This window comes from Fukomys damarensis, unplaced genomic scaffold (assembly GCF_012274545.1).
Source record: "Fukomys damarensis isolate Sample0158 unplaced genomic scaffold, DMR_v1.0_HiC HiC_scaffold_25, whole genome shotgun sequence".
Classification (NCBI taxonomy): domain Eukaryota; kingdom Metazoa; phylum Chordata; class Mammalia; order Rodentia; family Bathyergidae; genus Fukomys; species Fukomys damarensis.
This window is the reverse complement of record NW_022900937.1, coordinates 23,475,824-23,501,922: the sequence shown is the minus strand read 5'-3', so window position 1 is coordinate 23,501,922 and position 26,099 is coordinate 23,475,824. Positions and strand designations below refer to the sequence as shown.

General features: G+C 53.8%; 1 protein-coding gene across 2 annotated transcripts in view; it reads right to left on the bottom strand.

Moving 5' to 3' along the window:
- Nucleotides 1-26,099, bottom strand: part of Ccdc33 (coiled-coil domain containing 33) — a 72,146-nt gene that overhangs the window by 20,957 nt on the left and 25,090 nt on the right. The window contains exons 6-11 of one of the 2 annotated variants that reach the window (XM_010626834.1): nt 24,926-25,017; nt 23,533-23,653; nt 18,097-18,226; nt 17,401-17,534; nt 16,383-16,454; nt 5,578-5,772 (exon numbers count right to left, since the gene is read on the bottom strand). In XM_010626834.1, the coding sequence (XP_010625136.1) occupies nt 5,578-5,772; nt 16,383-16,454; nt 17,401-17,534; nt 18,097-18,226; nt 23,533-23,653; nt 24,926-25,017 (744 nt within the window). Of the gene's footprint in view, nt 1-5,577; nt 5,773-16,382; nt 16,455-17,400; nt 17,535-18,096; nt 18,227-23,532; nt 23,654-24,925; nt 25,018-26,099 lie in introns of those variants that run through there. The other variant, XM_033756120.1, reaches the window with a different exon arrangement.

The window sequence follows — 26,099 nt, the reverse complement described above, 5'->3', positions numbered from 1 at the left end:
CGCTTGCACACACCAGGAGACAATAAATTGACAAACACTTAATCTCTCTGCAAATTGAAATGGAGCCGTAAATATCTGCTGCGTCCTAGCTGCTGAGAGTTATGAGTCTCGTTTATTAATCTCTTCATTCCCGGGTGATGGATGGAGGAGAATGGCTCGCAAGGGAGACAGCGTGGGGGAGGGGACAGGGAGTCTGGGGCCGCCCCTCTGAGAAGGGGTCAGGCAGGCAGAGGCCTTGGGGCTTTGCTTCCTTCCCACCGTTCCTGGCCTCCAAAGGCCCCAAGAATGCTGAGACTATTCATCAGGCCCCTGCAAAGTGGCCAGTCCTTTACACTTTTCGACACACTGCTACCCACTCTCTTGTTAATCCTTCCCATGGCCTCAAGAGCTGGGCAGGGGGACAGCAGCTCCTCCATGTTAGTGAGCACACAGGATCAGAGAGGCACAATGATTTCTTTAAGGTCACACAGCTCTTGAGTGATAGAAACAGAGTTCCCAGTTGCTAGAGCCACACAGAGAGAGGAAGGGTCTGCAGGGAGGCCCAGGCCTGTGCAGAGGATGAGAACCTCCTTTCTTCCTGCCCAGCTTTCTCCTTCCCTCTCTCCTTTCTTTAAGTGCTTAGTAAGCGCTACCTGTGTACCGGAGGAGGAAAAGGACAGAGATGGGAGGATCAGGAAAGGAACAGAGCTGGTAAGGTGATTTTTAGAGCCCCTTCCAGGAACCAGCTTGAAGGGCTTGGAGTTGCAGGGTACAGTGAGGACCAGAAGGGTGGCCAGGGCCCTGAGAAGCTCTGCTGCCTGGTGGGCCGAGTGTGGGTGACAGGGCCTTTGTGGATGTGCAGTGGGCACATGCTGTAGGTGGGCCTTGAGATCAGGTGGGCAGGCAGGGGCTGCACAGGTGATGGCATTGGGGGCTATGGAGTCTGGGCTGTGGGGGTGGGGAGGATGGGCCGCAGGGGTGTCTGGTGCTCATGTAGGTGGCCCGAAGGGGACACTGAGTTGGGAGGATCGTGGAGGCTGGGGCACCTGTGGCTCTGCTCTCCTGTTCCACTTGTCTCCCTTCCTGTCCTCTTGTGTGTCTCTGCCCCTTGTCCCGAAGGATGAGGGTCCCCTCTGGGGTTGCTGCAGGCAGGGAAGCTTCCCTCCAGGCCTGGCTTGTGCTCTGTGCTGGTCTCCTGGCCCCTGAGAGGCCCAGGCATCCTGATCACCTCAAAGTCCTCGCCCAGGCAGATGTGCAGATATGCCTGGTTCTATCTGACTTCCTTGTGGGCAGTGCCAGGTGTCCTGGTCCTCCCGTCCTCTGAGACTCCTGCCGAGAAACTGCCACCAGGTGGAGCTGAGTCCTGTAGTCTGCAGTCCTGGGCTGGCAGGGTTCTGGGGCTGGGCAGAGGCTCTGCCATGGAGCATAGCTCATTTGCTCCAACCTCTGTACTGATGGAGGCAGGATCTGGGAGCCAGAGAAGGGGAGAGGGTGCGAGGTCGCTTCCAGGACCAGGAGAGGCTGTGAGAACTGGGCACAGGGGCCCGTGCACCGTGGGGTGCCGAGGGGGACACTGTGGCGGCACTGAACACTGCAGGGCAGGAGCAGAAAGCCATGCGAGGCCCACAGCATAGGGCAGCTGCCCTCCTTGGCTACTGATGGGACAACCAAAGCACAGGATGCAGCGTGCTCCAGGGGAGAGCCGGCTGGGACTCCTCTCCTGGTGTGTGTGACCTGGAAGAAGCCACTGCTCCCTGGCCTTGCTTCCCATGCCTAGGAAACTGGGTCTGTGCTGCAGTTGTCTCCTACCGGTGGGCACAGTTAAACGGGGCAGGAGGGGTCCCGTGGGGTCCAGCAGGCTCAAGAAAGAGAAAGAAACAAAGCTGGAGCAGGGGGCAGGGGTGGCAGAGGAGGGGAGATGCTTTCGAGAGAATGAAAGAAATGAGTTATTCCAGTGTGAGGAGCCTGGCAAAACTCCCCTGAATGTTTAAACGACCCTGTCAATTATTCATCTCGTGGTATGAGGGCCGCTGCTCCGCCACAGATCCCCTCTGAACAGGGGAGGGAGGGAGGAGAAGGAGGCAGGGAGGAAAGCTGGGGAGGAGACAGAGAGAGGGAGAGAGAGGGAGAGAAGAGGGTGTGCGCGCATGCATGTGTGTGTGACAACCCCATATTTGAATTTCCCAGCTGGAAGCAAGATTGAAGCACACTGCTTGAACAGCCACTGAGTACCTCTGCCTCAGTCAATTCAGTGCACAACCCACCTTCTCCAGGACGCCTTCCTGCCTCCCTAACTATGGGGGGCTTACAGGTGTGTCCAGCCATTGGGCCCATGCGGCAGTTAGGAAGACACTACCTGTATCCAGCCCCTCACCTGCTCAGGTGTCACCGGATGTTTCCTGTGAGTCTATACTGCGCCCCTGGTCATCTGGGGGACATGGTAGTTTCTGCCTCCTAGGGACTCTCTGGGGTCATCCTGCCCTCTTCCCTATGCTATGGAGCACAGGGCCGGGCACCAGAAGGTGGGGCGGTCTGGTTTTCTCCATGCCTGGAGCGATGGAGAACTGAGGATGTGGGGATGGGTAGGTGGGAGGGAGGCATCTCATAAGCCTCTGTGAGTGGGGCCCCTCGGCTCATCTGCTGCAGTGCTGGTGTGGGAAGACAGGAAGTGCAGCAGGAGCGGGTCTCAGCCTGTCTAGGGGTGAAGGGGTGTTGGAAGAGCTGCCACATTTAGGACGACCCCAAAATCTCCCATTCACACTCACTCAGCCGCCACCTCTTCAGGGCAGATGTCTTGAGCTGCTCAGGAGGGAGGTGCACGCTGCCCCTTAGCTCTTGGAGCCTGGTGCCCACACCAGGGCCCGAGCCCAGCCCCACAGGACAAAATGACCCTCATAAGGGCTGGGTGTCAGAAGACAGGGAGAAATGGCTGAATTTGGCAGGGAGCCCAGGTCAGCTTGGCGGGCTGAGGGTGTGGGATGGGCAGACCTGGGGGTCCAGGCACAGACAGGCATGGATGGATCCCCTCTGTTGCCCCCCCAAAGTGCTTTGTTCTCCACAAAACGTTCATTTCCCGCTAAGCTCTGGAGGGAATCAGAGACACACGGCTCCCTGCACCCTGGGACATGCGGGTGCAGACACAGACCAGTACTGGGGGAGTCAGAGACACTACAGGTTCATCATGAGGCCAAGGCCAGCAGCTGAGAGCGCCTGGGCTCACTCAGTCACTACCCACTCCTGCACGTCTGGGCAGGGCTTCTCCTGCGGCTCTGCTACGTGACCACCCCCAGAGACAAGTTCACCTTTGCTCTGTAAATCTGTCTATGGCTCACACTAAGCTCTGCACTCCTCACTCTGTCCCGCAGTCAGTCTCCTGCGCTGCCGTGCTGCGTGACATCGTCCTACACTATTATGCGACTTCTGTGCTCCTGTGCTCCCTAGCCGTGTTCTGTTGCTTGTCACTCTGCCTCTTGGTTGCAGGAGTCCAGGCATTGCTATGTAATTTTGCTTGGTTGCTATGGCACAGTGACCCGTGGCTGTACGGCTCCCTGTGACTGTCTTAGAGCTGTACGTGGTTGCTACCGGCCCACATGCTACTCCTGTAGTGGGGCTCCATTGGCCCTGCAGATGGAGGTGTGTGTCTGAGTCCTGGCCTGGTCCTTTTGGACTCTGGCCAGCAGATGGGAGTTGATGTCTGGGACCCAGCGAGGGTGCAGGGTCGGGAGGGACAGCCAGCATGGCAGATCCGAGTGTGGGGGCACAGAAAGAGGAGGTGGGGAGTGAATTGGGGGTGGGAAAGTAAACAAAGCATGGAACTAAGAGTTGGGAACCAGGAGGGGAAGAAGGGACAGGGCCTGCATCAGACAGGGACAGGCAAGGACAGAGCAGCTACTGCCGGGGGTTTTGCGGCGTTGCCGTACAAGCATTTGCTGAAGTCTAAGGGAGGCCAGGTGTGTGCTAGGCCCTGGATCCTAGTGAAGAGATGGGCACTGTGTGCATTACTTCAGGCTGCACAGCAGCAGCTGGGGGACACAAGCCAACAATGAACCAGCAGCCAATCTTTGGGTCCTCGCCAGGTGTTCAGCATGAAGGAGAGAGAAGGGACTGGGGACCTCCCTTTGAGGCATGGCCCACGGATGGGGGTTCTGGGGTGACATCCAGGGTGAGTGTGCTGAGGTACTCGCCGTGGAACCCAACTCCGTCTGCAGGGATAGGATGGACCAAGCCTCCCAGAATTCTGTCCTGAGGCCTGAGGCCACTTATTTCCCGACCCTCTCACTGTCAGGGATTACTCTTGCTCAAAGACGGGCCCCGCTCATGCCAACCTTCGCCTCCCGGGTTTCAGTCCAGTCCCCCATCATCGAGGCTAATCCTTAAGAGACCGCCATGCACTCATGACCTGTGAGACCGCATCATTCTTTCAGACAACAACAAAAACGTGTGTGCATTGCCCACGCATCACATCCATCCTGTACCTCCAGGTGGTTTCCTCCCCAGCTCTGTTTTTCCCGCCTTCCTGCTCCCGTTACTGCTCTCATCACGTCTGAAAAACATAGCATGACTCCAGCCAGCCCATTCCCCCCAACCAATCCATAGTACTGAATTATCTGTAGCTGATGTCTCCTGTATAATTCAGGTCCCCAGACCTGTGACTTCACGTGGACCCTGAATCATTTACCTAGAAGACACTGGGCCTGGGATCCCAGCTGTAGGGATCCCGCAGAATTGGCCTGAGAGAGCCGTGGCATCCACAGAAGGCAGTGGGGAGGAGGTCACTCAGTGGGGGCATCCCAGGCCCACCCAGTGGCAGTCATCCTTTCTATACATGCGGTGGTGCATGTCCCAGAAGGGTGCAGAGGTGCACAGGGGGCAAGGAGGCTGTTGGGGGCTGGGGGGCAGTGTCCCAGAACAAGGACAACCTGGGCTTCCTTTGGGCTCTGTCTGGGGCGCTGTCCTCAGAGCCTTCTGGAGCAGTGCTCCCCATGGGACCCGCTGGGAGAAAGGGAGGGAGCCGTGAGTGGAGTCTCCCAGGGCACCTGGTGCCACCTCCACTGGGGACTTGGGGCTGTCATTTGGGCAGCCTGTTCTTTAGCTTTCTGTACCAAGGGGCTGAGACTCAGCAGTGACCCCTCCACACAACCAGTACCTAGGATCAACAACATGGAAAATGTTGTCCTCTTTTCTGTGAGCCCAACTTCCTCTCTTACAAGTTGCAAGTCATCTCTGAGGTGCTTCCCATCACCCAGTGGACATGGACCTGAGAGATTTGGGACAGGGCTATGGGGGTTTGCCCCAAAAGAAGCCACAGGAGAGTCCCATTTGAAAGAGGAAGAATGTAGCTGAGTGTCATGGTGCACACTCATACACCCAGCACTTGGGAGGCTGAGGCAGGAGGATTGCCATAAGTTTGAGGCCAGCCTAAACTACACAGCAAGACCCTATCTCAAAAAAGAGAGAGAGAGTGAGAAAATTTAAAAAAAAAGAAAAAGAAAAAGGGAAGACCCCTGCCTTCCCTTACATTCAGAGAGCGCGCATCTTATAGGTGGCCCCAAGCTGCCTTCACCAAGGGTCTTATGGCTGCTGGGGCAGGGCACTCACTGCATCACGTGACATGGTCTCTGGCATCTGGGGCTCTTCCTCCACTTCCTTAGAGGAGGACACACTGGAGTCCATTGAGCTCATGGTGTCCTTGGACCAGGACTCTCGAATGGTACCCAGCTTCTCATCTAGGATCTTGGCATCCAGAGTAGGCAGAGTCTTGCTGTTGTTGGGTGTCAAGAAGTTTTCTGGCCTCTGAGAAGATAGAGAGGAATTTTGGCTGGGCTCTTTCTCTGTGCCTCTTGAAATCCCAAGCCTCCCATCCTTGTAGCTCAGGATGCCTGATCTCTGTCTATCTCTTGCCACTGCCCCTACCCCACCTCTGCCTTCCTGGTTGAGCTCCAGCCACACCATCTCGCTGCTCCTCCAACAAGCCAAGCTCTTCCCTGCCTCAGGGCCTTTGCATCTGCTGCTCTCTACTTGGAAGGCCTCGTGGAACATATACACTGTCCTCATCATTCAGACCTCAGCACAGACATCATCTTCTTTGAGAAGCCTTGCCCATGAAGACACAGACCCCCACTCTACCCAAAGTAACCCCACTTCCAAAGTACTCTATTCACAGCATCCCACTTTACTGTGCTCATAGAACTTCTACCAGAAAGCTAACTTTCAAAAAAATGGGTTTATGGGCTGGGGATTTAGCTCAGTGGTGCTACTCCTGCCTTGCAAGCACAAGGTCCTGAGTTTGATCCCCAGTACCAGGAAAAAAATGTGTTTACTTGTTAATTGCCTGTCCCCTCTGCCCCTGTAATGCCCAGACTGTGATGTAAATTCCACGTAGGCAAGGACACTGTTTACCTTGAAGTCTGGCTCATAGCAGCTGCTCAGTAGACATATACAGGTGCTCAATAAGTTTGCCACCTAGGAGTCCCTCCCAGTGTAGTAACAGCTTCTAAAATCCCCTCACTTGATGGGCATCATCCTTTGCCATGTAGATTTATTTCCCTGTTTCCCTTTGGTCTCCTCTCTCATCCTCCAATCTTGTCCAAACTCTGCTCCTACTCAGACCCCTCCCCAGGAAACCTTCACGCCTTAGCCCACAATTGCTTGTAATTTTTGAGTTCTTCTAGCCCAGCATCTGGCTATCTGTGCTTCTACATTGCTCTTTATTCCTGGACTTGCTATTTTTGTTTTTCTTACACAGCTGTAAGTTCCTGTACTTTAGGGGCACACTCATGTTCTCTTTGGAAAGAGGTGACTGTAAAGTTTGCTTGAATTCCATGGTTAGTTCTAAAATCTGCCCACTGTTTAAAAACCATGCAGTCTCAGCCTTTGTAGGGGTCTCCAAGGTGACTCAGTCCCACCTCCCATCAGCTGCTGGGATCCTCCCTTGGCTTCACAGCACACACATTACCCCACATCTACAGTGCTGTGCTAGATCAAGGACAGCAAGGGGTACAGAGGCAACCAGGATAGGTGTGCTCAGGGCTGGAGGTGCCCCAGAGTCTGACCCTGAACCACCAGAGTTCAAGTGAGGGCAATGGACCTCTCTCTACATGGACATTTATCTGCACATATGAATTCAATGAATTGGGACAAGAGCTCTTCTCTTTACCACTGAGGTCCTCTAAATGATTACTTCATGTGCTCTGAAATTCAGTGTGCAGAAATGGATGAACACGGAGCCTGTTCAGATTTGGGTCAGTAGAATAAGGGACAGGCATACAAGAACATGGAGTCATCCAGTCCATGCTGGGTCCCCATTTCTGCAGGTCCCTGTCACACGGGGATGGAAATAGAGCAGAGAGAAAGCAGCTATGAAAAGACTCTGGGAATGGGAAGAGGGAGGCATGGGTGCCTGAGGCTGGCTTGGCAGGCCAGCTACTGCCTGTCCTAACCAAGACTCTGGAACCTTTCATCCAAGTGCACCAGGCCTGGCTCTTTCCTCTCTTGCTCCTCTTGGTAGCTGTGGGTTAGAAGGGGGCAGATTTACCTACCAGAGGCGTCCAAGGTCATGAAGCCTTCTATCCCATGAATACACCCAGGTCAGCATCTGCATCACACAGGTTGGGTTTCCTGTGTGTTTTAGACAGGGAACAATACACATCTGCCTCCTGCTCAGACCTGCTGAACACCAGACTGGGGCAGCTATGATATGCATATTGGATGGATGGATGGATGAAGGAATGAAGGAAAGAATAAACCAGGGCAAAGACTGCCTCCTCATTGACCAGATGGCCCCTGGGGTTGGGGTGAGATGCTGATTCAGGACCTGTAATGACATTTCTTCTCATTTCCAGGCAGAAAGCCAATCTCAGTGCCCTGGATTTCATAGACTGCCATCTAATCCAGTTAGGGGAGGAAGTAGAAGTAATGAAATCAAGGGAGGCCTCCAGAGGTGCCCCCATCAGTTCTGAAAGCAGGGACAATTGTCGAGGGAGCCCCCTCCCCCACAGCCACGCTCCCTGATGTCCACTCTGCATGGTCCCAGCAATGCAGGGACCTAGAGCTGATCTTTACCTAGCCTCTGGTCAGAGCCAGGTACTTGTCAAGCACTTTCATGTAGAATCCATTAAATCTCGTCACAAAGCTGAATTAAAAATGAGACCAACCCTGCAGTGCAGACCAGTTACTTCACCCACCAGCTTCTGGAGGGCAGGGGGTACCCGAGGGGGGGGAGATGAGTCAGAGCGTCTATGGGCTTCATGTCTTTCTGCCCAACCCAACCCAGTACCTTCCTGCAGCCCCGCCAGGCTCAGGGGCTCTGCTCTGCTCTGCCCTCTCTCATCACTCGCTCTGACCTGGCTTGCTTGGCCCTGTCACCTCCCACCCCAAGGGTCTCTTGTGCACATTTTCAGCCCCCATCCCATTCAACTTTGGCAAGATCTGTCCTGGCTTGGGGTTTGGAGGTGAGCTGGGTAGGTGAGTTTTCTGGAAGCATCTTTGTACCTCCAAGCATAGGTCCTGCAGGGGAGGCCAGAGGCAGTTGCTTTCATTGTGTGAGGTGCAGGGACCAGAGAGACCATTGTGCCTTCTCCCACAGCACCCAGATTCTCCCAACAGTTCTCTTTCTTTAGGGCCTGCATTGCCTCCCCTGACCACAGCTTCAGTGTGCACATGATTAGGTAAGGAGCTGACCTGAGGCCACAGGGAGGGGCCAGGGCACTAGAGGGTGAGGAGAGGGGGAGCAATGGAGCAGAACCCACCCGGATAACCCCTGTCTTCCCCCCAGCTTCTTCAGTGCAGTTCAGTGCTGCTGACCCACCCCACAAACTTGTTAACTTGCTGCCTCACTTGCTGGGGCAGCCTGGGGCTGACAAGTGGCCCCTAGTTCTAGGGCTCCGTGGCTGCAGCACATCCCACTTCATTAGGGCACTAATGGGAGGCTGACTTTGAAAGCTCAAAGCCATGCACAGCCACGCACTAGCTCAGACTCAGGGCCCTGTCTGCCGCTCCTTGTGCTGCTGCAGCTGTCCCCACACAGGTGAGCATTGTGGTGGGGAGAAGATGCCTCTTCCTTGACTCTCCTGGCTCTCACTGTTGCCGCCAGAGATGGAAAAATCAGGCCAATGGCATGCTAGCCTGGCAGCTTCTTAGGTTACCTGTCTCCCTCCTCCCTCCTCCTCCCTCCTCCTCCTCTCATCCTCAGCCTCTCTCCTTCCTCCTCCATCCCCTAGATCCCTGGTCATTCAAAATACAACGGCTCCAGCCAGCCCCGTCAATTAGGGAGTGGCCAGGCCACCGATGTTGTCCATGGTGCTGAAACCGCCCGCCTTCCGGCCCGCCTGACTCTCACCCCGCCCTGAGCCTCCTTGTTGGAGAGCGCAAGCTCTTAATTCAATTAGCTGGCCCTGAACCCTCCCCAGGGAGCCTGGAGCGGAAACTGACAAATTCTGTTTAACAAAGACATTTGTCCCTTGCCCTGCTGGCTTTGAGTTCTGCTCTCCTGTATCCCGCTCATTAGGTATCTAACAAAGTGCGTCCCAAGAAATCTGCTTCCAATCGGTAGTAATTCAGGAGGCCTGATGCAATTTTCTCCCTGATAAGGGTGTCTCGCCTGCTGGCAAGCGCGGTAATGAGCCCTGTGCAGCGCCTCCCTGATCAGTCATTGCTTTGTCATTTCCTGTGGCCACTGTGGTAGGTTCTTATCTCTTCTGTGGTGGGTGAGACTCAGACAATGGGATCCCTCAAGAAGACTGCACCCTCTCCTGCATACTGCAGCTCATTTATGGCATCCTGCATATTCTTGCAGCTGAGGTGAGCCTGTCTCCCAGCCAAGAGGGGCCCAAGTGTTAATTCTCCATGGGACCATTTATTTCGTAGGAAAAGGTGTCAAAGGGTTAACCCAAAAGCAAGTGATGGGGCCAGAGTAGGGGAGCCACTGATGAGATTTTGTCAGGGTCCTAGGATTAAACAGAGCCTTGAGTATACCTCTACGGATTTGCTGTGGGCTCTTGTTAGCCTGAATCCTGCTTTCTGTATTTAGTCTTTACTTTCCTTTAGAGTCCCCTGAGTCACATCTACTGAGACCTTTATAACCTAGAGGTCAGGCTACATCCTACTGCTTAAGGACCTTCCTTAGCTTCCCTTCGCTTTTTGGCAAAGTTCAAACCCTATATCCTGGCACCCAAACCCTCCACAATCTGGACCCCATCTAAGTCTCTAGTCTCAACTGTCCATATGCCCAGGGCCTCCACTCACTGCCATGCCTCCACCTCTCTGCCATGCCTGATGTACCTTTGCCATCAATTTCTGAGCCACAATAAGGCAGAGCTCAAACTGCGCCTCTTTGTAGTGCTCAGCACACCTGCCTCAGCTAGGCCCCTCTTAGCATCTGTTGGAACACAGATGAGGACAGGTCAGGGATCTAATCAATGGTTGATGACCTGGTTGGCTGAAGGCAAGCAGGTCCAGGCGAGGGGCAGTCTGGCTTTGAGATGGGGACCCTCCCAAGGCCATCCACCACTTACTGAGAAAGCTGGTCTGGAAGCTTCTGCCTCATCTCTCTGCTTTCCCTCTCCCTTCTTCAATCTCACAATGATACATTGGGTTCATAAGGACAGCAGAGCAGGGTGAGTCCAAATGGCCCGAATCTCAGCCATCCTGGCACCTGGACCTTTCTGTGTGGTCTCTGGAAGTGAGTTGCCAGCTCACAGTCCCAGGCAGCACAGGCTCCTTTGGGGGATACAGGTGAGATGAGCCTGTAGTAGACCTCTGCAATTCCTAGCAAGTGGAAGCAGCATAGCTCTTGGTCTGGCCTTGCCTGCCTTGGTCAGGAAGCAGGCTTCATCTCCTGCATAAACCCCACCTCGGGGCAGGCTTCTACCCTGGGAACTTTAGCACATCTGAGGAGGGATCATTGTCTATTTCTTTCCTATTTCTTCATTCTCTGAAAAATTGCTTGAGACCAAATGTGGGGCTGGGGATGTTTATCTCCAGCACTTGACAAGGCCTTGCCTCCTGATGTCCTTATGGATGCAAAGCCACTGGGCAGCTGTCAGGAGGGGCAGGTGCTGAGTGATGGATTAGCAGGGTACCAGTGTTCCCTCCCCCAGGAGACTGCCCTCATCCCTGATGAGTTTAGCGCATTTGTCAGCAACTTATTATTTTATTTTTGGGGGCAGCACCAGAGATTGAGCTCAGGGCTTTTCTGCAAGCTAGGCAAGCTGATGGGACACTGTGCTGGGCATTGACCCATGCACCCTCATTCAATTTCCACTGCACCTCTGGTTGTGTGGGATGACCACTCCTTAAGGGACCAGGAGAGTGGAGCTCAGAGTCACCAGGATGATGTGGGAGACACAGGATTCAAGCTTGGGTCTCAGTTTGTGCACTGGGCATCACCGTACTGAAAGTGTCCTAACTATATTGCAGGCAACCTGGAGCTTGGGATGGAGTGCAGGTGAGTCCCTTAGTGTACTCATGACACAATCAGGGTCCAAACTGACCTCAAGCCTAGAAGATGGGCTAGGATGATGAGGGTGAAATCTCACAGGGAAGAGAAATCCTGTTGGAGCTCAAAACACAGCAGTAGATTGCAAGGTGAGGACATGCAGACTACCTGATATGCCAGGGCTGAACTGCACCCTCGCTGCCTTGGTGAGGACTGAAAACAAATAAAATTCTGGCTGTACCAAAGTGAGAATTTTTTTAGAGAGAGGAGGCGATGGTTCTGTTTTACTCACCAGTGATAATGGGGTCCTATAATTTCTGGGGTCTCTTTAAGAGGATTGTTTTCAAGAGGAGACAACCAGGAGGATGAGAATCAGAATGCCAGTACAAGAAACAGCCACCAGTAGCTGGGCTTGGATCAGGCTGGGGAGGACACAGAAGTTTGAAAACATCACCAAGGCTGACACAGGCACGGGAGCTGGCCCTGCTGGGGATATCATCAAGGAGAAAGCAGACCAAGACAAGGAGCCCCATGGAGACGGAAGGAAGAGGCTTACAAGAGCACTGATAGAGGTTGGAGAGGCTTTCCCAGGAGGTAGTGAGTTCCTTGTCATGAAAAGCGAGCGAGTAGAGTAGGACCCCATGTGTGCTTTGGAATGAGTGTCAAACTCTTTCTCATAGGAGGAATTTCGTGATATCCAAGAGTCTGTGGAGACCATTATTGTCCACAAGGCAAGGCAGGGGTTTAGGCACTGTGAAAAGCAGATGGGAACTCTGGAAAGTAGGACAATGAGCCTTGCTGCGCATGGTAGATCTGTGACCCAAAGCCCAGTCTGGCCCTTCTCTCCCACACCTGGCCACAGCTTCCTTTGAATTGGATGAGAAGATTTCTCAAGTGGACCTGGAACCTAAGACGGAGGGTACAGGGGGGCTTGCGAGCTGGGGAGGAACTGCTTGCTCGACGTATGTGACTTTCAAAAAATTCATCACGAGTCATCAAAAGCTAGCATGATTCTGCTTGTCCTCTGCCTTCCTCTCCTCCATCTGCTATAGAGCCTCTTGTCTGCACTTTGGGCTGGTCCCCAGAGAAAGCTTTGTAGAGAAGGCACCAGGGCAGACTTCCCCACCCACTTCCCAGCAGGGCAGGATGAGGTCAGACTAGACTATGACAGTCATCTTCCCACAGAAGGGCAGTAGGAACCACCACCTCCTCTCCTCAGATGCACGCTCCTGTGCCCAAATCCAAAGAAGCCAGGGGGATTCAGATTTTCCCAATATCTCCAGGCTGTAGGCATTAGAGAGGCTGTGTCCTGCCCAGTGCTCTTGTACCCTCTCTGGGTGAGGCACTGAACCCTCAAGTCCCCACAAGGGGAAATGTTGCTGATTACTCAGATGTCCACCCAGAACGCTCACCCATGGGAAGCTGTACCTCCAGGCAGGGGCAGGAATGGACCCAATTAGCACCTACTGTGTGCTCACCAGCTCCGTACCTCAGGGGTCAGCCTGGGAAAGTTGCCCAGCCTGTGCTGCACTTCAAAGAGGCTGGCTTCGAGCTGGAGAGCACCCAGGGTGCTGTGGGACCTGGTGCCGGTTCATTAAAAGGAGCCAGGCTGCTTAGCCTGGAGAAGCAGAGCTCTCAGGAGCGCACAGCCCACTCTTCAAAGAGAAGAGGCCTGATCAGAAGGGGAAGGGAGGAGGCCAAGAGCCAATTCCTGTGTGTGTTCTGAGAGGCCAGAGGTGCCTAGATGCCTGCACCCAAAGGATTTTGTAGGCCAACCCATCTGGCTGTGCAATGTGCTTGCTGGCTGGTGCTGTGATGTGCGGCGGGCTGGATGGGGGTGCACTGCAGCTTCCCAGAGCAGAGCTTGGAGCTTGGGCAGAGGGAGGATGGGAGACAGCTTGCACTCAATGCGAGGCAAGCAATGTGAAGGTAATAAGCTCCCTGCTGTGCCACAGAGTGGGGAGAGGCCGGGATGACTGCTCAGGGTGGACTTGGCCAAGGACCTGCCTGTCTAGGTTGGATGTTGAAGAGAGCCCTGATGTTTCTATTTGGAAACCCCACCACATTCTTGTTCCTGGAGCTCTGAGAGCCCAGGGGATGTGAAAGGTCATACTCACAACGTCCAAGAAACTAGGATAGAAAGACGGCACCCTCAGCCTGGTCAATGCATACATTGCCGCTTCTCCTGAAGTGTTTCCTCCCCAGAGCCCCTTGGAGCATTGCTCTGACTTGAACTTGCCAGTCACATGGGCCAGGGGCCCCTGTAGCCAGAGTGTCCACAGGACTCCTACAGTGTCAGGCTCCAGGTGGCAACTCCTGAAATTTTAGGAAGGGTTTGCTTTGAAGGGAAGAAGACTCGATAAGAATTCTGGTCCTTGCTTTGCAGCCGCCTCCCCACAGGCTTTGAGGCAGAGGTGGAAGCCAAGTACCTCCCAAGTACCTACCTCCATTAGGAAGGCACAGGCAGCAAGTCAGATGGACAAAGGTGTGGGAGGGGCCTGGTCCCTTTGTTATAGCAGCTTAGCTCCTGCCCTTTCTCAGAGAGTCCAAATAGCCTCTGCAAAAGCTCCCTGTCATGTTGTCGCCTTATCATTAGCTGTATCTCTTCATGAAACTACTAGTTCATTGTCTGTCCCACTTTTCCTGCTCTCTGTCGATGCAAGCTTCATAAAAGGAGAGATGCTGATTTGTTTTGGTCTTGTTCAGCAGGATATCCCTAGAACCCAGCAAAGTACTGCTGCATAGCGGGTGTTGCACACATGTTTGTGGTTGCATAGAGGACAGTGATAGTGGATAGCAGTGGTGATGGGTAGCCAGGAGGTGGGCTCTTGAGACTTACCTGTAGGGCCACCTGGCCCTGGCATCAATTCTCAGCACTGTCCTGCCATCCTTAGGGAGAAGTTGCCAAAAGAGCTCAGACACTAGCAGAGAGCCATGTCCGAGACTGGTCAAGGTGACTTTGACCTCGGCTGACCTTGAGGCAGTTGGGTTGCATGGCCACTGGCCCCTCCCCTCATGCCAGTATTCATGGCATAAATGGTGCTGGGACTACACCAACTTCTGAGTTCACCCACACTTGGTCTTCAACCCAGGCTCTTAAATTGGTCTTCAGCATTCTTGGGTCCAACTGAGTCAGTTATTGGCCAATTCTTTGATCAAGAAGCAGTTAAGCTAAAAAGAGATTTAGCTTCCGTGTGTGCCAGTATGGGTGTGAAACTGCCTGTCAGTTTACTCGCGTACATATATGTGCATCCTACAGAGATGCATGCATATCTGTGCATGAGACAGTCCCCACGCAGATATTCAAATGTGACTGCATGTATACGAGCGGAATCTGTGTGTATCAAATCGTGGCAGCTGGTTCTGAATTTCTGCTAGTACTATTTTTCTGGTACACACCCAATCTTGATCTCTTTTCTTTTCCTTTCTTCTTGGAAATCCATTACTAAAAGGTTTTTTCCCCCGCCTCCAGGGGGAGGGGGGCTGAGAGAAGGGGAAGCTAAAATCACAAGGCCCAGATCAAAACACTCAGCAGCTAAATGAATTCGGCAGCATTTTCCCGCATGACTTGGAGGGATAATTTAGTGAGGCCGCCAGCTGGAAGGAAAGGGATTAATTCTGCACTTAGCACAACTCCAGTGAATAATTCATCACTGGAGACCTTTGTGCCAGCCTCTGGGCCATCAGGGCAGTGTCCTGCCCACCTGCCTGTTGCCTGCCTGTGCCCCCAAACCCCTGACCAGGGCATACAATGTTCCCTTCAGCCCCAGGATGCCTGTGCCCAGGGCAAGGGCAGGAGGCAGACCAGGGGGGTGAGAAAGGAGCTGGCAGTGGGCACTGGCAGATTCTAGATCCTAGGAAAGGTCCCAGAGGGCTGGGCTTCTGCCTGGGAAGTTTGTGATGTTTTTCTCCAAGGACACTATTGTCCTCTTTCCTGGGGGTCTCTGGTTTTTCAGTGACCTCCCCTTTTAGTGCTTTCTTGTTGCTGTGCAGTGGGGTGGCGATCAGAGCCTCTAACAAGCTCTGTCCCATGTGTTAGATGAGCCTGCTTGGATGGAGAGCACAATGCTAAACACCCACAGCAGTGAGAGGCCTTGTGGGGGATGCTTCAGCCCAGAACCTTCCAGAGAGACCCCTTCCTGTGATGTAGCTCCCCGTGTCCATCACGGGTAAGGTCCCTAATCCTGGGACTTGTATCATAGTCACATGTGGGACTATGTCATGTCATGTGATGCTGCTGACCCAAAGGCTGGGAGATTACCCAGTAGCCTGACCTCATCCTAGGAACCTGTTTCAAAGCAGTTATTTTCGAGCTGGGGATATAGATCAGTGGCGCTGTGCCTGCCTGGCAAGTGCAACGTCCTGAGTTTTTTACCTGGCTGCTAATGGAAGAGAAAGTCAGGATTTTCAAGCCAAGGGGATTGGACAAGCCTACTGGCATGAGATGGAGGGACTGTAGGGAGAAGGCACATGTGCAGTGTTGGGAAGCCCAGAATCTGAGGTGTGATTCCTGTACTGCAAGGAGCCAGATCCTGCTATCAACCCAGACGAGCTCTTCCCTTAGAGCCTCTGGGAAGGAGGGGACCTTGCCAGCCTGCGGTGCCCAACTAACTTCCTGTTACAGAACTGCCAGCGAGTACACAGGTCTTACTTGAAGTTAAGTTTGGCTTACTCTACCTCTGTGGGCCCTGGACCCCAGGGAAACAGGCCCAGCCTGGGCTGGATCAGGGACAGAACCCCAGGTCTAGGTGATCCTCAACTCTCGACTCTCCTCATCTTAACCCCAGCTTTTTCTCTGGATTTCTGGAGCCTCAAGTCACCTGTGGACGTTTCTGTTTAAAGTAGCTGTTGTAAGTCTCAGGCCCCAGTCCCTGAGTACAGCCAGCAGCCATGAAAGTGACTGAAAGTCATGGGAGGTGGGTCACAGAGCTGGCAAGGTCAGCCATGACCTTCCCGCCCACAGCCTTACCTCAGAGGAAAGCAGCTGGAAGGAGAGGTCTACTGTGGGTGCCTCACCATTGATGGTTTTCAGGGTGGTATCCTAGGGGTAGGAGGGAGCAGTCAGACCAAGAAGCTGGCCAGGGCAGTTTCAGACTCTGCTCCTCCCATGGTTATGGGTCCCCAAGAAGTGGCTGGGGAGATGGAGGGTTGCCCAGGAATGTGGAGGGAGGTGGGAGCTGGCCTCTGCCTCTGTTTCCCTGCCTGCTTCCCCACCTTCTCAACCTCCCTGGACTAAATGGCAGCTCCAGGCTCATCTCCTGGAATCTATTTAATGAAATCTGTTATGTCTGAAGGCCAGGAGCCTTTTAGGAGAAAAGAAATAGAAATAGGCATAGACAATGATAACAGGACAATAGGCATAGAAATAGATAATGGTAACAGAAATTGTATTCATGGTTATTGAGAACTCATTCAAAATGCTTTCTATACATATATTTTTCCTAACAAAATCTCGCAGCAACCATATGAGAAAAGTACTGTTACTGTGAGCCCATTTTATAGACAAAGAAATGGAGGTCATGAGACTTTAATCAACTTCCCTACATTCATGTGTGCTGGTAGGTGGTGCAACCAGACTTTAGGCCCAGAAATCTGGCCCTGGAGGCTGAGCTTTCGAGGCTGCAGCCAGCATGTCATTACCATCTTACAGATGAGGACTCTGAGGTTCAGAGAGGTTAAGTCATTCACCCCAGGTTCCACAGGGAGGACAGGACAGGCTGGAATTTGAACCCAGGTCTGGTGGAAGGCCTGAACTCTGCCCACTATCACGGGGGCCTCCCTGGGCTTCTTCTCTGGCTCTGTTCAGCCCCTTGTTCAGAGGCAAGGCTGGCTCTGGTAATGGGGGGCCCCTGCACCCACAAGGTTGGCTCATCTGGCAGGTGCTCTGGTCCAAGCTGCTGAGGGAGCCACCATCCCTCTTGGAGCGGTGTCACGATGGAGCAGGTAGGGATAGAGTGGTGACACTGGGGACCCAACAGGGGACTCACAGTGATGGGAAGCCGCTCAACATGCAGCCCATTCAAGCCTTTCCCTGTGAGCATCTTGCGGTATAGACGGCTCTTCAGCGGCAGCACGGAGATGCCTAGGGGCTGGCTGAGGGTCCACGGTGTGCTGCCCTGGGCTGCAAGGGAGGACCAGCTGGGCTCCTCAGGGGCCAGCCTCAGGTCCCACCTGGGCCCAGCTCTGACAGGGACCTTAGCTCTCCCCACCACACACACACTGTTCACTTCTTCCTGCTTCCTGGCTCCTGCCTGTGCACCCATCCTCCTCCTCCATCTTCAAGGCTTCATGGATCTGCACAGATTCTGCATCTCTGGGCATTTATATGGTCACCCTCATCTCTGTCCTTTGGGGGCTTCGGTTTCAGAGTGTGCAAGTGAGGCTTGACAGGTGGTCTCTGACTCCCATCTCCTCTGCACTCTGGGAGCTGAAAGCGCAGAGCTTCCGCCCCTTCCCTTCTCACTGATGGCTGCTATAAAAGCCTGTGGTGTAGAATGGGAGCAGGTAGCCTGGCCGGTGCCCTGCAGCTGCTCTATGCACAAGAGGTCAGCTGGGCCCTCTTCTCTTCATCCACCTGAGAGCCCTTAACCTACCCCTGCAGGAGGCAGAAGCAGGAAGGTGTGAGTATTCCCAGGCATCGTCTGATGAGTGGTAGCTCCAGAATGGCAGCACAGGACACTCACCTGAAGTGGAGGGGTAGTACTCCAACACCAGGGCTGTGTCCTCTGAGAAGTTGGTGGCACCATCTCGGCCTTGGAAGAGGAAAGACTGGTTCCATATTGGCAGCTCTGGGGGCCCCCCAGGCTTGGACAGCTGGAAGGAGAGATGGGAGCAGGCATGGGGCCACAGCGACCCCAACCCCAGGCATCTGGCTATGTGCCTCCACATGCATGAAGCTTTGTCCCAATTATAAAGGCAACATGCACTAAATAAATACCCTTTAGAAAATGAAGAAAAGTAAAAAGGAGGGCAAAACCCTTAAAACCCCAGGTCAAAGACCAACATTCACAAAACTTTCTATATTTTTTCTGTGCACATTTTGTATATAATTGTCATTCTAGCAGCTTGCCTTTCTCATTTACCACCAAAACCAAAGCATACCCAGAGTCACAAAAACTCCCATTGCCCATGACTTTAGTAACTTCAAAGTCACCTGTCAGGTCCCAGGGCCCTGGTTTCTTTCTCCCTTCCCATTTTTTTCCTGCAATAACATTGCACTGCACACCTTTTGTCATATACCCTGTGTCCCAATACCTAAACAACCATTGGGTTAAAGGATGTGATGCATATTTTAAGCCAATTCGCTAGTGAAGTTTTTTCCTAAGTGTTAAGTCAATGTTTGCAGCCATTGCTGGTGGTATCATTAATGCAAAATGAGTCCTGACTTCTGTCTTTATCACAGCCCCTCTCTGTCCCATACAAGTCCCCAAGGCCCTTAGACAAGGCCATGATAGGTTTGCAGACCCCAGGACCTTGGTGTATCCACAGGGGGTGGGGGCTGGGCACCCTGGTGACTTGGTGACACACTGAGCCAGCATCTGGGCACACACATGGGGACAATGTAGACAATGCAGTGACAGCATTAACTATTGCCCAACTACTGAGGCTACAGGCAATGTTCCCATGAGCAGTCAGAAAAGCTGCATTGAAGGAAGCAGAGACAGAGGAAGTCTCTGAATGAAGATCTGGCAAGGTGAAGCCAAGGAGAAAGTTCTGGGTGGGAAAATGGCACAAAGGACCAAAGGTGGAGTTGGCACCAAGCATGACATGTGTGGAGGAGAGTCGCTGGAGAGACCCGGCATCTGCAGAGGCTGGCAGGTGGGGAGATGAGGGCTGGGTGTCAGCCCACAGCAGGTGGCCCTGTGTGGGCCCAGCACACACTCTCCGTATGGCTGCTTTGCCCGTGTGCGTGTCAGGGGTTGTCACCAACAGGGACAGCTGCTCCCACGTTCCGTTGCCCTGCCCTGCGGGAGTCAGTCATTGCTAGTAAAGATCAGCACAAATGCACTGCGGGCTCCACGAGTTATTGATGCAAGATTGAGGCCCGTCAGCACAGAGCCACTCCCCTGTGGTGGCAGCACCCTGATGCCTGTCACACTAATGTGTCTGCTGTGGGTCTCCGAGGCTCAGCTGTGTCTGCCCTCATCCCTAAGGAGATGGGCTGTGGTCAATGCAGGGCTAGGGGCTCCTGAACACTAGGATAGCGGCTGAGGTGACTGGCATGTCCTTCAGCGTGCTTTCTGGCTGGTGCTGTGATGTGCGGCTGGCTGGATGGGGGTGCACTGCCGCACCCAGTGCAGAGCTTGGAGCTTGGGCAGAGGGAGGATGGGAGACAGCTTGCACTCAATGTGAGGTGAGCTGGTCCTGAGCTCTGTTGGAGCATGGGAGTGATCTTTCAGGACTGGTCCCCAGATCATGTCCCCTGGCTGCTAGAGGGGCATCCATATGGCCTGGGCCAGCTGCCAGACACAGGGGCACCAGGAGGGACCTGTGACTCAGTTCCCTGAAGCCCTATTGCTTGCCCCCACCCTGGAGCAGGGTATTAATGGATGCAAGCTACCTGCTCTGGGACCTATTAATGAATCCAAATGGGGCCCAGAAAGCCAGAGGTGGTGAGTGGCTGCCTGCTTAATAAGAGACAGTCCCTTCCCTGAGTGGCTTTCAGGGTAAGTCTCCCAGAAAGACCCCCTCAGACCTATAATTGGGCAGGGGAGGGCCAGTGCCCTCCCTATCCCCACACAGGAAGGTTGAATAACTGCAAGTCTGATGTTGGGACTCTGCTGAAGGTACTGGTGGCAGATGTCTATGAGGGGGTAGGGTGAGAGTAGACATTGCTGCAGATGCTAATGGGAAAGGCCAAGGCTGGCTGTGGAATTAAGGAATGTGATTAACCCTCAGCTGTGATCTTCAGAAAAGCCATTAACCTTCAGCCACTGAGGCAGCCCTGCCTTCCCTGGGGACAGAGACTTCATTCCACGGGTGCACAGCCCCTCCTCTTGTGCCCCACGGGCCACCCACACCTGCACCCACCCTGTGTGCTGTACTCAAGGACAACAGGGGCGTCAGAGAAGAGTAGCTGCTGGCAGCTGGGGCTGGGGTGGGGCCTCAGGGAGCCAGGACCTTTTGGCTCTGGAACTGGTTCTGCCTCAACCTTGCTGTGTGACTTTCAGCAAGTCCCTTCCCTTCTCTGGGACCTGGGTTTCTCACTGTCCAATGGGAAAACACATTGTGTGCCATGCCTGAAGAGCCTGCTGTGAGGTAGAAGGGCATGACAGATATTTTGCTATTAAAGAGCAGGTTCAATTCTGCAAATGTTGGCTGGGTGCTCTCCATGACAGACACCTGTGGGGTGATTCCAGGCATATGGGAGAGTTAAGAGTCAGATCCTGCCAGAGCTTACCATCTTCAAGGGGCTAGGGCTTGCGCGCGTGCACCCACCACCCCCTACACACTCTAGGATTCATGTATAGGCCAAGCAAATTGTAGTGATGGTGGCTGGGATGTCTGAAGAGAAAGCCCCACTCTGACCTGGGGTAGGGAGGGTCTGAGGAATGAGGCAGCAGCAAGGATGACCAAGGCCATCGTGGGCTGAAGGGACAGCAAGGTGAAGGCCAGAAGTGAGAGAGGACATGAGGGTGTGAACAACAAGCCAGGCTGGGGAATGTCCCCGTGACCTGGAGCAGGGAGCCAGGAGGCTGGCAGGGTTAGGGACACAAGTCTGAGAGAAGGACTTGGATCTGGGCAGGGGACTTGGACCTGGGCTGGGCTGTTTCTCAGAAGTTCATGAGGACAGAAAGGACCCCATAAGAGCTTGGGGACCGACTGGCTGTGGGGTGAGACAGGAGGAGGTGGTATTGGACACAGTAGGCTCCTGGAAATCAGGGAGCAGCCTGCGGGTCCAGTCCTAGCACCCACCTTAACGAATCAGTGCCCAATCATCACTGATTGGCTCAGGGAGGGCATGTGACCCAGCTCTAGCCAATGAGATGAGAGGAGAGGTCTGCTAGGGGATTGGTGGGTAGGTTGGTTTCCTTTCTTCTGAAAACCTCCCTTAGGTGGAGGCTCCCCACCTCTGCTGGCCTTTGGTCATATCTAGGTGGGGTCCTGGGACATTTTGCCCCTGCAAGCTGTTGGCCACCATCGATGACACTTTTGTGGGTGTTAGATCTTGTGTTTTTGAGGACACCAATTCCTGGCAGCATCCTATGTTGAGACTAATTGTCATCTGCAGCAATCAGTATCCTTAGTATTTAGATCCATCTGAGTTGGGCTTTCTTTTACTTAAAGCCAGTTTGACAAAGACAGTGTTGACCCTAGCTGTAGGGAGTGATTGGCACTAGGGGATGTGTGGCTGTGAAGGGGACAGAGTCCATCTAACTTAACTTGGGCTTGGGTGCTCTGTATGGAGCGTCCTTTAAACTCTCTGAACAGCCCAATAAATAGAACCCAACAGGTCCAGAGGACCAGAGCAGCTTGCAAAGCCCGCACAGCTAGTCAGTCACAGAACTGGGGTTCTGCCCAGGTCTGCTGGACCCTCTAGTCCCTGCCACAGTGCTTTGGTAGGGTGGCAGCTGGTGCAAAGTCACAGATCCCAAGATGACAGAGAGGACAGACCCCAGAAATTTCCTAGTCCAGCCCCCACCCCCGCCATCTGTAGAGGTGAGGGGATTGAAGCTCAGAGGGGATGGGGCAGGTGACAGAGCTCTGATCTCAGGGCTGTGAACAGGTAGGGCTCTGCCTACCGTCCAACTTCTGCCCCTGTTCTCTCTCTCCTTGCACCTGGGCACCTCTGTGCAGGCTGCCAGCAATTTCCCAAACTGGCCCAGCTGCCATGGTGCTGGGCGACCTTCAACAAGTGCCTGCCACTGCTGGACCCCTGGTTCTGGGAGGAAGTCTCTGTGGTGAGATGCACTTCCCCACCCAGGCCAGTTAGGCAGCAAAGGTGGGGGAGATAGGAGGAGGCTCCCTCATTAAAGCGTGCAGAGCCTCCTCAGCCCCCCGCCAGGACAGACTGCTGATTAGTTCATAATTTTCTGGGAAAATGCAGGGGCATGTGTGATATGACTCTGGGGAAATCAGGCCAAGGATTGGTTTGGGTTTGAAGCTTCTGTCCCCAGGGTCTCCCTTTGTCTTGCCCCCCCCCCGCCACCATCATTCTTGGCTATGTCTAGGCCTTCTTCAAACCTCTTTGTCTTTAAATGAAGGCTGAGACTCCAAAAGGGTATCTTGTTCTACTTTGCAGTGCCACGCATGAACACTGCAGGAGGGACTTCCTCAAACCCTCTGTCCTCTGAGGCCCCTAGAAATGTAGGGACCTTCATGTAGGGCAAGCTCCTACTGAAGGGTGGATATGAGAAGAGATCAATGTAGACCATGGCCTATCTACAACCTGTCCAAAATCTTCAGACACTGCCCCTGTGTCCAGCCCTGCCACATACCATGCCAAGGTATCAGCAGCTGGCTCTGTGCCCTTGCTGTCCTCGACTGCCCTGGCCAGCCCTTCCCCTATCAAGAAGTCAGGACCGCTGTTCCCTAGATACCCACACTTCCTGTTCTCTGATTCATTTAAAATTGTTTATTATGGTGAAGTATATATACTACAAAATTTACCATCTTAGCCATTTTAAGTGCACAGTTCGGTGGTGTTAATACATTCGTATTGTTGTGCAACCACCAAAAACATTTCTAGAACTTTCTCATCACCCCAAACAGAGAGTCTGCATTCATTACATAGTAACTCCTCATCCTTCCTCCAGCCTCCAGAAACACTATTCTGTTTCCTGTCCCTGTGAATATACCGATTCTGGGTCCTCCTGCCCATGGGACCAGACAGTATTTGTCCTTTGGTATCTCCTCTCCTCTGGTTTTTGCAGCTCTGAAGTCCCTGCTGGTTATTAGGTTATACATGATCTGCACTGATATTTAACACCCCACGTGTGGGTGTCCTGTCTTTATCAGGTCAGGTGAGGAACAGACCTGGCCCTGGATAATGTGCAGCAGCTCGGAATAAACTCTTTTTCAAGTCATATAAACCTCTGGCTCACAGGGTGGATAGTGAGGGTTAGGGTGAGTCATTAGACAAGTGAGCCGCCGACAGGGTCACCAGCAAAGGGCCTTACCTGTGGGCACCCGTACTGGCTGACCTGGGGCACATCGAAGTTCAACACTGATGAGATAGGGAAGGACAGTGGACTGATGGGGAGCCTCCTGGAGGCTGGGTCCCGGCTTGCCTGGGTCCCCCTGGGGAGGCAAGAAGACGGGAAAGTGTGGAACTCTCTGTTCTGTGCCCAGCTGGCAGCTGGGGCTCCCCAGGGGACTCTGGATTGGTGTGAGAGATGGGCTGCCTGGTTCAGGCTAGACCTTGGCACAGTGGGTGGACCCGGTCCTGTGGCTGCTGGCTGAGCCTCAGGAGGGCTCATCCGGGTTGGGAGATGGGCTGCAGCTCCCAGGTTCCCTTGTCTGGGACTTGCTATTGCCTTGGCCACTTCCGAACAGGTCAGCTTGCCCACTTTAGAAATGATTCTCACTGGGCGTGTTGGCGCATGCCTGTAATCCCAGCACTCGGGAGGCTGAGGCAGGAGGATCACTGTGAGTTTGAGACGAGAGTGGGCTACATAGTGAGTTCCAAGTCAGTCTCTACATAGTGAGACCCTGTCTCAAAAAAAAAAAGAAATGATTCTCACCTCTGGGGACCCTGTCAGAATAACCTCCCTTCCCCATCTTGTGGGAATCCTGGCTTAGGCTGGAGGGGTATGGAGAGCCTTGCGTGTGTGCATGTGTGTATGTGTGCACGCGCACATGTCATGTACATGTGTGCCAGCCTCAGTGGTGTGTGTATCAGGGAACTAGTCATCGTCATTCTTCCAACAATAAAAGGGGGCTTATAGGTCATAAAAACCCCTGGGGTGTAAGTGATTTGGGGAGTCCTCTTGGGCCACCAGGGTGACAGGGCGAGTGACATTGGGGTGCTGCCCCAGAGTACCAGCTCGCTGGGGGACTTCCCACTGTGGTCTCCTGAGGACAGTGATCCAACAAACTCCGAAGGAGGTGTGTGTGGTGGGTAGGGGCTGGGCCAGAGAGGTGAGGAAAGGGACTTCCATATGGAATTCCAAGATGGCCTTAGGCTGCCTCCACTGGGGACAGCTACCAGTTGGCACCTGTAGCCCTAAAGTAGAGTGGGACAGGAAATAGTAGAGGTGATAGTCATGCAATAGGAGACGGGTTTGGAGGAGCAGAGGCACCTGGAAAGGGAGGGTCTCCAACTCTCCTTGTACACAGCTCCCGGCTTATCTCTCCTGGCCTGTGTGACCCTATCCCCTCCCCACCTGCCCAGGAACCACCCCAGCTGCCCCTCTTCTGGCCCTGAGGTTACCTGGGGAAAGGAAGGACTGGCCTGCTGTGGGAAACTCACAGGACCTCAGAGATGTGGGGGAGCTTTGAGGCATCGTGGGGGCAGGGCAGGCCTCTCTATCCCCCTCCTTTCTGGCCCACACCCACCTGGGCCCCACTCACTTAAATTCCCTGAGGCTGGGAACCACTTGGGCAATCACTACCATGGGGTTGGAGTTGTTGAGCAGAGGCTCATTGACTCCCCCGAGAAAGACCTGGAGAAGACAAGAGGCAGGTGAGGCCCATGTGAACCTGGCCCCTGTGGACATGGCCAGCCCTCCAGCCACCTTTTTTCCCCAGTAAGGCCATCTCTGCCTCCATCCTCCACACTGCTCTTCCCTGCCCTGGCTAAACTTGATTCTTGCTCTGCTCTCTCTGCCTGGGGCCTGTGCCCATGAATGCCTTGGGGCACTGCTGAAGCTCAGTAGGGGCCCTCAAACACCAGCTGCCTCTGAGGACAAAGTCTGGGGCAAGAGCCAGGCTGGGATCATGGGGTCAGGAGCATGGGGTCCTGGGGCAGGACAAGGTTGGGTGAGGCGCTCTGTCTTCTCTACGTTTCTGTCCATCAAAAGGGGCACAAAACCTGGTTCTGGGTCTTCCTGGGTCTTTGATTAGATTTTTTGTAAGAGGACATTTTATAAACGGAGGGCACATCAAGCCCAGATCTGGTCTCTCCAATCACATTGAGCTTCCCATGTTCATGGGTCATAGTCAGCTCCGCCATCCCCCAGTGGACATAACTCTGGTGCCTGCTCACCCCAGAACTTTCCTGGAAAAGGCTGATTTGGAAGGGAATCCCCATCACTAGCATCTCCTGGCTCCTCTGCCTCACCGTCTCCCACCCGGAATGACCTCGGTCCTCTGTCACCTCTTGGGCCTCTTTGCACCCTGGACCTGATTGCCATCTCCTCTCAGGGATCCCAGTGGCAGCAGCTAAGAGGTCATATTCCCAGGAAATGGTGATGGGCAAAAATATTGCCCTAGCCCTCCCTGTCATCTGCTTAGCCCAGCCCTAGGCCAGAGGGAAAAGACAGGGGTTCTGGCCTTGCATTCCCCTTGTGCCACCCCAAAAGCTCCTGATACAGCCTCTGACCCTCACCCCTCACTTCTTCACCTTCATTGGTGTAGCTCTTACTATGTTAAGGACAGAGAAGTGTAGGGTGAGGGAGAAGGACTCTCAGGGAGGCCTGGATTTGGGCTGGTCTTAGGGATGAGGGTGCTAAGGGAGAAGAGCATGTAGGAAAGGGGCTTCTGGACACAGCAAGGAACTACACCAAGGACAAAACTGGTGGGAGGA